General features: G+C 34.4%; 1 protein-coding gene across 24 annotated transcripts in view; it reads left to right on the forward strand.

Annotated features, from left to right (window-relative positions):
* The window catches only part of vps50 (VPS50 EARP/GARPII complex subunit), a 305,358-nt gene that overhangs the window by 185,904 nt on the left and 105,089 nt on the right, over nt 1-14,365 (forward strand). For 12 of the 24 annotated variants that reach the window (XR_015515668.2, XR_015515667.2, XR_015515669.2 and 9 more), the window contains 1 exon segment: nt 10,137-10,211. Coding sequence is in view for 2 of the 12 variants with exons in the window: in NM_001365104.2 (NP_001352033.1) it covers nt 10,137-10,211 (75 nt within the window). In the remaining 10 variants the exon portion in view is untranslated. 24 annotated transcript variants of the gene reach the window in all.

Consider the following 14,365-nt stretch of genomic DNA (forward strand, 5'->3'; position numbering starts at 1 on the left):
GCTGAATAACCAAATCAGAGTACACTCTTTAGACAGTTCTACATGCTGAATCACACTAAAAATCGATCTGACGTTAACCCGGCAAGAGAAGACATGTGGAACACCCTAAACCAACCAGCCGGATCAACGCTGACCAATGGCCCAATGAATCACAATGGCCAACCATTGACTTGTTGTGTTCCAGCACAGATGAAATTGGATTATACTGTGGATTGTTTGTGCGGATGTGCATTGCTTTCAGCCTCCAAATGCATCCTTCGTTTCCCTGGTAGTGAAGGATACAACTGGTGGGTCCTTAGCAGCCTGGTTATATCTGAACCAATTTTCAGTCACTTCATTGGCATACTGCAATTCACCATTGTTAAAGGGCCATGAAACCCCCTCGTTTCAGCAGGGTGTTTTCACACCTCTACTTTGGAAAAAGTCAGAAAAGCGGGCGTGTCCAGCTCTGTTTAGGGGGGAGTGTCGGAGGAACTAAAGTGGGATGGTGTGGGAGTGTCTATTTGAGCACGCGCGAGTTTCAGTCAAAATACACACACGAGAAAGTGATGGTGTATTTTTTACAGTCATTGTCTTTAACCTACATGGACATCTGTAGTTGAATTATTTGCCAGATTATTAATTGTTGGACTTTAACTGCAGTTTGGCTCTTTCATTCAGGGAATTCATTCATGCCCCTCGCGACAAACATGATATTTGATTCGAGGCGCTGCTCTAAGCGTGTATTTTTCATGCAATGTTTGATACCGCACGGCGAATGAGAGAAAAAAAAGCTCCGCAATTCCCGGAAATTTAGATGCACACGGCAGGTAGCGTCAGAAAGCCGCGTGTGTTATTCCGGTCACTAAATGCGGTGCTAACAAGTTTGCACTCAGTGCAATAGGTAACTTAATTCGATATGAACAAACTGAATAAACAAAGAGCACTGGTCGCTCACTTACCAAATCTGTAGAGACAGAACAATCACCAGCAACTAGAGCCGCGTCTTTATGAAGAGAAGACTACAAGCAAATCCGGATTTCAGCGTTTGCAGATGAGAACAGCTCTCAGGTAAACAATAATCCTCCTTAGACACGTAAGTTATTGTTGTCGAGCGTCGCGTACACTGTTAATCCACACGTGAGTCTGAGCTCTCACAGAGAGAAAAGGACAACGAAACTTAATGGCAGCAAACTATAAAAGCAACACTTCACTCTTGTTTTGCCAACACAACGTGGCGTCTCTGGTGTAAACAGTGACACTAATGAATATTAATGAAATTGCAAAATAGAGCGCGCTGATTGGTTTGAACCAAGCCTTATTCATGCATTAATGCAGCACACTGTAAGACGTAATAAGACTCACTCTGGCACAGACGCCCAGTCTGCACGCTGGAATACAGGCTATTATGTCATGACCGTGACGCAGCTTCAAAAATTCGTTTCAAACAGGAAGTACGAATTTGCTTGAAATAACGCAAAAACAACCAATTTACACTTTTTAGTGAAATATAGGTGTCCTAATAGTGTTTTTAGCCGTGTTGGACACATATACGACTGTCAACAGCTCAAAAAATGTGTTTTGGTGTTTCGTGACCCTTTAAGATTTGTTTTTTTACTCTACCTTGACACCCAGCTTGCACATAAGAATGGGTAGAAGATATTTATTCATTGTCGAGAGAGTCTAAAAGTGTCAGATGTAGAAATGTGTGCCAGTAGAAGTTCATGTCTTGAATTGGTGAGTATTTTCAATGGAGATTTCTCTGTGTATGGTAATGCTGTTGTTCTGGAGGCACCAATAAACAGCTGTAGGCTAGATAAATTGGTGGCTGATAAGTGCATATGGATGACTGTACCTGCTGTTTGACTCCTTCGGTTTCAGTATTCATCTTGTGACTTGAACACACAACACAGATGAAATTGGGTCATCCTGTGGATTGTTTTGCATAGATGTCTATTGTTTCAGCCTTCAATTGTGCCCTTCTTTTCCCAGGTAATAAAGTATACAACCGGTGGATTCTTAGTGGCCTCGAACATCCCAACTGATAACGGCAGGACGTTTTTTTTTATTATTGTTATTTTTTATTAAACTCAGGATTGCTGTTTTAGTTGGATGAATTAGGTTTCAGTTTCCTTGGATGTTAAATACAAAACATGTTAAACACAAGAACAGACCAAGGAATGGAGAAAGTATTGTTTATTTTATTTTAGCTAGAATAAAAGCAGCTGTTTAAAACCATTTTGGGGTCAATATTATTAGCCCCCTCTTGCAATATTTTTTCGAAGATCTATAAAACAAACCATTGTTTTACAATGACTTGCCTAATTACCCTAACTTGCCTAATTAATCTAGTTAAGCCTTTAAATGTCACTTCAATGCTGAATAGAAGTGTCTTTAAAAATGTCTAGTAAAATATTATTTACTGTCATCATGGCAAAGATAAAATAAATCAGAACAAAAAGTCCCTTTATTATGGAAAACATTCTATCACATGGCTTTGCTTTCATTGAGAACACAACTTAAATCAACCTTAAATCAGCCTTTAGGCTTGATTCTGTTAATGCCATCAATCTGGCAACCTGCGCTTGCGTGTGTTTTGAACCAGGCATGCAATACCTACTTCAACCACTGGGTGTCAAACTTGCACCTGTACTTGGTGCCAAACTTGCACTAGCACTGCAGCTTTAAGTTTCTGAACTGAGAGGTCACATATTGATCTTCTTGTATTCATCTGATGCAAATTTGCAGGTCAGAGTTCACCACACTTAATCTTTGCTAAGCTGTGAAAATGCAGAATAACATCCTAAAGGCTTACATTTTCAATCTGCTGCATTCACATTAATGAAAGTCAGTGGATTGAAAAGTATAGTGTGACCACGGCTTAAGATGAGCTGTAGCGAGATGCTTTATTTATTTTCAGTCTTTTTATTGGTCTTTTGTATGATAAAATGAATAAAAAATGGAGAGGGGTAAACACTAATAGATTGTCCATTGTTAATCACAGGGTTCTTACGGTTGCTGGAAATCCTGGAAAATGCTTGATTTTTATTATAGTGTTTTTCAAGGTTAGAAAAGTACTTGGATTTTGGACAAAGTGCTTGTACCTGTTTGAATTTGGAATTGCTGGGCTCGAAATTGTGACTGTTTTGGTTGCATATGCGCACAATTTCATCTTTGACCTCTAAATATATTTGGGAGCATATGTGCAAGTGCATAAATTGTTGTCGTGCGACTAGTTTTTATTGCAAAATGCTCACTGCATGCATGTGTTTATGGAGCTAATAATCAGCCAAAACAATCTGAATTTGAATTGTTATTAATTAAATTATTATTAACAATTGTAAGCTAATAAAACTGATTATATGCTATTAAAAATGTCAACTCTAATTTAAATTCCTTAACTTGATTATTAAACATCTGAAATTTAAGACAATTTTTAAGTCAGATTTTTATAGACATATTTTCCAACTTTAGATGTTCTGGTCCTGAATTCAAAGACTGCTGATATTGGGTAAGTAAAAAATGCAGTTTTAAGTTTTTAAGAATTCAAACTATTCAAATTCAGATTGTTTTGGCACTGTTAGCTTCATACTTATTTAGGAGACATTCACCCAGAATGCAACTTTGCATCTGAAACGCCAATTCAATGACTGTAAAAAAAAAATAGCAATGCACTTGAAATATCATGAACGACTGGTCATGAAAGTTTGGGACTACACCCAAACAAAATCTGACTGTTAGCTCATTTCTTGAGATATCGACTTTAGGTGGAAAGGGACCAAACTTAAAAAAATATTTCATCCAATAACTGAACTTTTTAAATGTATTTTTTTATCATTTTTGGGTGAACTGTCCCAATAAATCTAATTCCAAAGTATTCAACAATTTAAGGTGAAATGTCATATTGTGTTTTTTTTAAATAGCACAATGGATTTAAATGTGAATAAGTACATACAACATATATAAAAATAATTAACCGTGGTTGTTAGGTGCTGGAAAAGCATACAAATGCACCTTAAAAGTGCTGGAATTTGAAGTTTGAAGCTAACCCCTCATTCATTAACACAATTAACAAAACAAGAAGAGTAAATATATAAATACTCAAATGCCAAAGGAAGTACATTAAATAGCTAGAGCTAGATGCTTTATTACATACACCCAAATCCAATAATTAAAAAGCTCTCTCTCAGTTTGTTTGTCCATATTGTATGTTTGTCTTATGCTTAAAAAAAATTCAGTCACCGCTATGCCCAAACCTCACTCTATTTTATTCCTCCCCCTGACATTTTTATTTCCATATTATCACAGAAGTGTGGCATTTGCACTCTGCGCGCTTTGCAAATAATTGTTTGTTTGCCGTGCTGAGCGTGTGCCAAATCAAAAGTAAATGCTTATTTGGCGCTGGTGGATTGAGGCCAGCGCTCTTGTGCTTTTAAAGAGCAAACGAAAAGTCCTTGCACTCCATTTGGCCTGTGGTTTAGCTGCATTATAACTCGCAATTTCACTCTCAAACAAGATCATTCCTGGGCAGGCACGGACTATGTAATGGCATTGCGAAAACTGAAGAAAATGAGATCCAAAATTGAACTTCTAGGCACATGCATTGACCAGGACAGGGTTTCTGATAGGACTTCAGGAGCCATTTGGAGTTCATGACTTGCTTTCTGTCACTGCTGTTCGTGGAGACCAATGCGAAATGAAATTCACTTTTCTCCAGCATGCCGATGTAATTTTTTCTCTTTCCTCCTGAGTGACGGTTTTGGTGTGTGTTAGTAAAACATATGCTGGATAAGTTGGTGGTTCATTCCGCTTTGGCGACCCCAAATTAATAAAAGGGATTAATCTGAAGGAAAATTATTACAAGTGTGTTCCTTTTTTGCTCAGACAATATAGCTGTTTTTTATGGTTATGTTTGCTTTGTTATTTGCACAACAGCACAGTAGTGCTGTCTATAGTGTTAAGTATAGAAAAAAAACCTGAACTGTATGTATTTATCAAAGACTTTGTTTATAATTTAAAATGTTGTGCGACTTATGTGTTTTTGCCCATATCGCCCAGCCCTAACAGCAACCCAGACAATATATCACTTTAAACTGTTAAAAATGTTCATTAAAGTCCCTTTTTTTTTAAACCTCTCAAGGTTAAAAGCTTCTTGAAGAACGATCAAGCTCCTATAATGAGATTCAAATTCATAAATGAGGAAAAATAAATAAAATTAAGAATCACGGTAACACTTTACAATAAGGTTCATTAGTTAATGCATTTACTAACATGAACTAATCATGAACAACACATGTACAGCATTTATTAATCATAATTAGGGCCAGACGGAATCTGCGGATGTTTTTTGCTATTTCTGCGGAGAATTTTGATAAAAATCTGCGGATTTCTGCGGAATTATTTTGGGAGTATCCAGCTGAGTATCATAATTAAAACCTTAATATATTAAAACCACTTAAACTCTTCAGACCCGGTACCAGGTCCGTGACATCATCGAATTTCGCTTTCAGATTTAAAGGGCTAGCGTTGCACCAGACCCCCTTAAGTGGTGTTGTTTGAAAGTGTAGAATCTATATTTTATGCACATATGCATCACTTTGGCTTTTATTCTACTGTATATAAGTTATTTACACTTAAATAAACAGTATTTTGGATACCCGAGCTAGGTATTTTACATTGGTTCATTTTCATATTTTTTTTATATGACACATGTACAAGTTATAGCTCAAATAAAAGCTCTTGCCGGTGCTCATACAGTTCTAGCATTCTTTTTACTGAATTATATTCATATGCTAAACAGTTGTTGAATGAATTGTGGTGTTTCCATGGTGCAGAAATGTAAACAATACATTCATGATCAGTAAGCAGCCCCAGATAGCAGAGACAGCTGTCATCTCTTACCTTATGCTGTGCGCTTCAAGGCCATTCTCCTCTGTTTTTGAGGTGATGTGCATGAGTAATCCTTTTATATGTCTGATGTGGTCCAAACACAGTGAATTATGTTTGATCAAACAAAAGAATAGTGAAATATGTAAACAAGGATTGGTCTCTGTGGCTTGTACAGCACCTCTCATCAGTTAGAATGCAATAACTTTTGCATTGATTATGGTAGAGACCTTTTTCTTTTTTCCTATGATTACAGACATGTGCAGGAACCACCAAAATTAATTACAGCACGCTAGACCACACAAAACCTAAAAGGTACACTTTCAAATTTGAGTTTATAAAAAAAAATACAAAAAGCGCCTCATTTTTTAGGTGTTTATTATAACACAGATGACATATACAGTTATTTTAAACACTTTCAATAGTGTTTTCTGAAAATTCAAAGAGTTTTCTTTAAAATGATGCCAAATTTTTGCATTTACACCTCTTTCTGTGAATTCGGGAAGCTTATAAATTTGGGTAGGCTAAATCCAGGCGGAAATCCCCAAATAGCAGCAGAGTTTAAGTAGTTAAATAAAAAGTAATAAATTACTGAATAAAAACTGAATAAATTCAGATTTACACATTTACTCAAGTAAATAAACAGAATTAATATTGGGCTAAAAATCTTCAGAAATCTGCGGAATTCTGTGGAAAATCTGCAGAAAATCTGTATTTCTGCACGCGCAGATTCCGTGTTGGCCTAATCATAATTAAACATTTACTAATGCATTATTAACATACAAGTCCATCCTTGTTAACATTAGTTAATGCACCATGAGTTAACATGAACTAACAATGAACTACTGTATTTTCATTAACTAACGTTAACTAACATGAACAAATACAGTAGTAAATGTATTGTTCATTGTTTGTTCACGTTAGTAAATACATTAAATAACAGTAACTAATGAACCTTATTGTAAAGTGTGACCAGAATCACAAAACATGAAAAAAAAAAAAGCTAATTTATGTATATTTTTTTAAAATGAAGATAAAATGTTCACTTTAAAGAGGGCTGTACTCCTTTATGCACTGTATGTTTGATATTTTAGCACAAAACTTTTCACTTCAGCTCCGTCCAGACCAAATCCAGCAGCAAATCTTTAAGAAACTAGATAAAGGCTCTATCAGAGATGGGCTGTCAGATGCCAGCAAGGTTGAGCGCTTAGCCTTTTACCCAGCTGGCAGATTTGAAGGCACATTAAATAAAACAACACCTCCTATCTTTCTCATTCACGTCTCTGTGGTTCTGGTTTTCGCACATCCACTGAAGCTCTTCTGCTGAGCGGACAGCTGGAGAAATGGCGCGAGCTTGGTTTTCTGTCACTAATGGAAACTTTTCAGACTCCAAAATGAGTAGCAGTAGCTGTCAGTATCAGAAGCGAAGAGAAGCCTATGGAGACAAAAAATAAATATCATTCTTTATAGAAATATTTACAAAGCGGATGAAATTGATATGCTCATTTGGATTCACTTTCACCCACGACTAACTCCGAACACACGGTCTCGTAAGGAGATGGAGATTATGGATTGCGCCATTTCATTTAGTAATGAACAACATTAGGATCTGAAAGGTCTGTTCGCTATTGTATGCTGGAGTATCAGCTCTGCCGTGCACATAATTTTTAGATGCATTGGTCTTGGCATTCATTGCTCTTTGCCTCAAGTTAATAACTTAGCGTGAAAGCAATGAATGGAAAGAACGGGGGAATGATATGCAAGGGGCTTATCTGAAAATGGATCACCTTCAGGATGATGAAGCGCTTGAAAAAGCCTGAGCAGGGCTTATTAAGAGTTGCAGATAGAGTTAGTAATGGACGTGTAGATGCGGCTGTCGCGCTAACAGATGGCTGCTTTGGTAAACTTTGTAAAAGGTCTGAGAGACTGTTTTATTGTCTAACTTCATTGGGAGTCATTTGTTGACTGAGTATAAATGAAAGGGTTAAGTTGCACAATGCTGTGCTGCGCTTTTGTTGTGACCTCTCCATTGATAAAAATTAAACATTGAGCCAGCTTTGAAAATACATGACTGTAAGTTTTTTTTTTTTACTTTGTTTTTATTTTAGTAGAATTTACCTTTGGTTTAAATTGAAACATTTAATTGAATCTAAATGAAAAATATTTTTATTATTGTCAAGAATTTGACAAATATACACTCACCGACCACTTTTGGGTACACCCTTCTAGTACCGGGTTGGACCCCTTTTTACTTTCAGAACTGCCTTAATCCTTCATGGGAAAGATTCAACAAGGTACTGGAAACATTGCTCAGAAATTTGGTCCATATTGACTTGATAGCATCACACAGTTGCTGCAGATTTGTCGACTGCACATCCATGATACGAACCTCCCGTTCTGCTACATCCCAAAGGTGCTCCATTGGATGTAGACCTGGTGACTGTGGAGGCCGTTTGAGTAATGAGCATATTGTCATGTTTAAGAAGCCAGTATGAGATGATTTACTCTTTATGACATGGCATGTTATCCTTCTTGAAGTAGCTATCAGAAGATGGGTACACTGTGTTCATAATAGGGGTGGACATGGTCAGCAACAACACTCAAGTAGGCTGTGGTGTTAACACAATGCTCAATTGGTACTAATGGGTCCAAAGTGTGCCAAGAAAATATCCCCCACACCATTACACCACCACCACCATCCTGAACCGTTGATTCAAGGCAAAATGGATCCATGCTTTCAAATTTTGACCCTACCATCTGATGGCAATGTCTAATTTTTGTGAGTCTTGTAGCCTCAGTTTCCTGTTCTGACAGGAGTGGCACCTAGTGTAGTCTTCTGCTGCTGTAGCCCGTCCTCTTCAAGGTTGGATGTGTTGTCCATTCATAGATGCTCTTCTGCATACCTCGATTGTAACGATTGGTTATTTGAGTTACTGTTGCCTTTCTATCAGCTCGAAACAGTCTGGACATCTTGAATCAGTCTTTTTGTTAACAAAGCAGTTGGACAGGTGTACCTAATAAAGTGGCCGGCGAATGTAGTTTACTATAAAAAATGCTGGGTGTATAAAATGCTGTGTTTCACACAATTCTTTAATTTTGATCCAACACAAATCAATTGTTAACTTAACCGTTTTTACACATTTAAGTGGACTGAACATTAGTTTTCCCCCCAAAAAACCTAAGAATTGTGTTGTTTCAACGTATTTTAAATAAGTTGTTTGAACAACCAGCCAAATATTTTTGTGTGTATATATTATACAAAAATATTGTATATTAGTTAATAGACTAATAATTTTTAAGCTACAATGTAGATTATTATTTTGGACAAGCTATATTTTTAGTTAAAGTTCAATTTTGCTTTGGATCCACTTAAAAAATGCTGTAATTTGCTACAGCTAGCAATTCTTAAAATGATAGTTTTGACTTGGAAAAAAGTGAAAAATGTCTGCCCAAATAAAAAAAAGATAGACATTTACTCGAAAGGTAAAATATAGTTTTTATAGAGATCATGAATTCATCGAATAACTTTAGTTCAACTTAAATATTTAATGTAGAAAACACATTCAAATGAAGTTACAACAGATGGCAAAACGATATACCTGACAAGTGAGAAGTTATGGTCACATGATATGAAAACTGCTGGTTCAAAGTAAAAATAAGACTTTGAGGAAAGCTTTTGTTTTTACGAGGGTTGTTTTTTGCTTTAAGGCAGATAGAATTTAACATGTTTAAATCAGAAACCATCATTTTTCACTTAATCCAACATGAAATGTACTTTGAGTGAAAGACACAGTTTATTTTTTTCAGTGTGGTTGCACAAATTTGGTTGAAGCAAGTACAATGAAGCAAGATTTTGATTTATTATATGATTAACAGTTTTTTTTTTCATCACATTTGTTGCTCTCACTTTATTTGAATGTAAAATTCATGCTATTAAAACAAACCATTAGCCAAGGCTTTTAGCTCAACAAACTACCTATTAGCTGTGTATTAATATTTAATAAGGTATTAGTTGGGTTTAGGTATTGGCTAGGGATGTAATATAAGATCATACTTTATACGTGCTAATAAACAGTATATATCTTAGGCAGGTATTATGAAAGTAGTAGAAAAAAGTGAGTGTGACTGAATAGTTAGTAGTAAATGTGAATTGTTACTCAAACTAAAGTGTTACCAAAAAGTGGTTATTCATATAATTTTATTTACTTTTTTATCTTTTCATCATTTGATTTACATCACTTTTACTTTCCTTTTTGTTTCTTAATGCAAAGCACTTCCAATCTGCGTCTCTGCCTTCCCAAGGCTCTCAGCCTGGTGTTTCCAGACAGACAATCCCGGTCTACTGGGTAAGACTGCAGTGTGGAGCCTGTTGGCAGTACAACTGTCTGCCTTTGTGTGCTGTGTTTTAACCCTCTAAATCTTTTATATATTTCCACTGTATGAAATTCACTGTATTTTACTAATATAGTCTGATATAGAGTGCTACATTGTTTACGAAGTGTTGAGACCTTTTGTTTTCCCTGCTCTTATTTATTCCTCTTATACAAGGTGGGTGAGGTAACTACTAGGTATGAAAAATTAAAAAATAACGTCCATATTTTTAATACTATTTGAATACTTATTGTAGAGTTACTACAAATTACATAGTCACGAAATATAGTTATTTTTTACTCACCATATATTGTATAGAATAAAAAAACTACAGTAAAAGTATAGTAAATTACTGTAAAATGAAAATATACTATAAAAACACAAGTATACTTTTTTTGTAAAGTAATTTACTATACTTGTCATTGTTTGTTTATGTTTTAAATAAATATGAATTGTGTAAACTAAATGTTTTCAATTGCAGTAAATTAAATGTTTTCTGTTACATTATAGAATATTTTTGTTCTCTAGTAATTTTCTGCCTCTTATTTTTATACAAAAACTAATGATACAATACAATACGATATGATACAATACAATTTGTACTTTATAAATCCAGGTGAGACATTTTCTCTCTTATTTTCATAAAAAAACGAATAATACGATACTATATGATACAATACGTGACGAGGCAACACAATACAATACAATAGATATTCTAGAAATCCAGGTGAGACATTTTCTATCTTATTTTTATACACTGTAAAAAATGGCCGTGATTTCAACGGTAAAAAACTGTAAAAATGCTACAGTACAAATTCGTAACCTGGTTAACGGTATGTTTCCTTAATATATACGGTGAATAACCGTAAATTGACTTTTCCAGAATTCCCTGCATGGCACATAACTTTTTATGCGTTTGGTTGACATTAATATGGATCTTTATAGTTGTTTCCCCATCGGTAATATACATTAGAGATTTATGTTACATCTAATGTTGATAAACAATGTTTATTTTATGACTTTAATTTTATGCATGTTACCATACTGGTGTTTAGTAGCTGTGTGAATCACACTGAGCACCTTCTATATGCTGATACTCTTTTCTGCTTGTGGAAGAAGTTGATTGTGATGAGCATTGGCTCATTATGTAACTTTCTCATCACTACCAGCATGTGGGTGTGCTAACGTGTCTAACTGTGTAACAAAAGATGCGTAGATGTTGATCATTCAAAAAACAGACATATTACCTCTAGAAATTAATAAAATACAGTAATTAACCGTAAAAATTAAAAATTACTTTTACGGCTTGTACCGTGTTTTTAACGGTAAAGTACTGGCAACCACAGCTGCCCTTTTTTTACCGTAAATTTTACGGATTTATTTTTTACAGTGTACAATAACTAAAAATACGATATGATACAATAAAATACAATACAATATGGACTCTATAAATTTAGGTAAGATATTTTCTCTCTTATTTTCATAAAAAAACGAATAATACGATACTATATGATACAATATGAGATGAGGGAATACAGTACAGTACAATACAATACAATACAATACAATAGGTATTCTATAAATCCAGGTGAGACATTTTTATATCTTATTTTTATACAATAACTGAAAATATGATATGATACAATGTGAGACGTTACTATACAATACAATACAATATGTACTCTATAAATATATATATAATAACTAATAATACGATATGATATGATACAATGTGAAATGATAAGATTTGAAATGATACAATACAATATAGACTCATTAAACGCAGGTGAGGCATGTTCTCTCTTATTTTCATACAAAAACTAATAATACGATACGATACAACACTATATGATACAATATAAGGCAATACAATGCAATAGGTATTTTATAAATCCAGGTGAGACAATTTCTATCTTAATTTTAAACAACTGAAAATACGATACGATACAATATGAGACGTTACAATACAATACCATACAATATGTACTCTGTAAATCCAAGTGAGACATTTTCTCTTATTTTTATGCAATTACTAATAATACGATATGATATGATACAACTTGAAATGATGAGATTTGATATGATACAATACAATATGTACTCTATAAACCCAGGTGAGAAATGTTCTCTCTTATTTTCATACAAAAACTACGGAACTATATGATACAATATGAGACAATACAATACAATACAATGCAATAGGTATTCTATAATTCCAGGTGAGACAATTTCTTATCTTATTTTTAAACAATAACTGAAAATATGATACGATACAATCTGAGACGATACAATACAATACAGTGCAATGCAATACAATATTTACTCTATAAATCCAGACATTTTATCTCTTATTGTCATAGAAACAATTATAATACAAGACAATATGGTACAATACGAGACAATACAATGTAATACAATAAGGTACAATACAATATGTACTATATAAATCCATGTGAGACATTTTTTCTCTTAATTTATAAAATAACTAATAATATGATATGATATGATATGATATGATACAATTTGAAACAATACAATACAATATGATACAATATGTGCTTTACAAATCCAGGTGAGACATTCATAAATAGTCATAATCATGTCTGAATCCTCGATGAAAGGTGAACTATTTATTGATTCTCCAACTTGAAGTGGATTACACAAAAAGTGGTTTGAAAGGGATTTAGGGATTATTCTTTTAATCCTTAAATCTGTTATGAAGTCATGTACAGTATTATCCTTTGTCGTATAGACTGTAAATTTAGTACCACGTTTTAGCTTTTACCGCTCAGAGATTTGCAGTTTTGCTCAAATAGTTGTGCAGTTAGAAGTCGATCTGATGCTTGCCGCTCTGTCATTGATGTCAGATCAATCAAATGTTAAATAAACATTGTTTGTCTTACATTAATTACATTAAAAATCTTGGTTTATTAATATATTTTCAGCAAGCAGTCGCAGGATGATTTCCCTGTCTCATTCGTCCTCCTTTTTTAATAAAGTTTTAAATTGTTCAACGAATCACAGCAGGCACCCTTTAATTTTAGGATTTTTGGCTTTTAGGCTTTTTATAAAGTGTTTCTTTTTTCAGTTTGATGGAAAGAAACATCCAAATGTACTTAAGCCTTCTATTTTTACCCCCCTTGCACTTTATCTGTTTGTGCCTGTAGATTACATTTACATATTTTTAAAGGCCAATCTCCCAGAATGACTTTTTTTTTTTTCTCCTGCACTGAGTCATAAATCTCCACTTGAGCTGAAACTTTACAGGTCTTTTCATATCTGCATTATGAAGGTTTTATTTTCTGAATCATGGAGGGATAAAAAGAGATTCTCAAAATTTCCCATGTAAAAATCTGTCTATAAAATAAAAGCCAAGAAATCTAAATCGGCCTTCATCCAATGTTTACGTTGTTGTGCTAGAAATGTATGCAAATTAGCCCTGGTTTAATTAAATAAGGCTTCATTTGCATTTGTAAACAACATTTTAGATTTTAGCTTGTAAATGTTTGCGGTTCTAAATGTAATCAGTCAACTGGAGAAGTACTGTATGATAATGCATTCTGTATTTGTTCATTTTTTTGTGTGTGCTCGAGAATGTGTTTTTGTGTGTTTAATGTGCAATGTTTGTGTAATGACATGGGTATGACCTACAGTAGGTACTGTATTACGATGTTGATGTGGTTTTTGAGGACTTACCCTCTGTATTCGTTAGGGCTAGACAATTAAATCAAGGTGATTTTTATGCACATTTGTCGGTTAAAACAGTTGGAGAGTCGTAGTATACTGAAAAGCTACAAAAGAAAGTCTGTTTAAATTCGAATTTGGTTTTACTGGTTGATAATGACATTGAGATGTCAACAGCGTGCATCACTTCTCAATAAACCATAGCTGTAGTAAAGGCTGCACGTGAAATTACAGCATCTATTAACATCTTTTTCAACACCATATCAAGTAAAACAATAAGTTCTGAATACATTTGAAGTTCATTTAAGTGGAAATTTGAATAATCTATTGGTTTATAACTCTTGACCAGTAGGTGGCACTGTGACCAAATTGGTGGTTTGTTCAATGTGAGGTGGAAATGACACACCTAAAATTTGGTGTCAATATCTTGGTGATACAGCCTAAG

The sequence above is a fragment of the Danio rerio genome, chromosome 19 (genome assembly GCF_052040795.2).
Source record: "Danio rerio strain M-AB ecotype USA chromosome 19, GRCz13ab, whole genome shotgun sequence".
Lineage (NCBI taxonomy): Eukaryota > Metazoa > Chordata > Actinopteri > Cypriniformes > Danionidae > Danio > Danio rerio.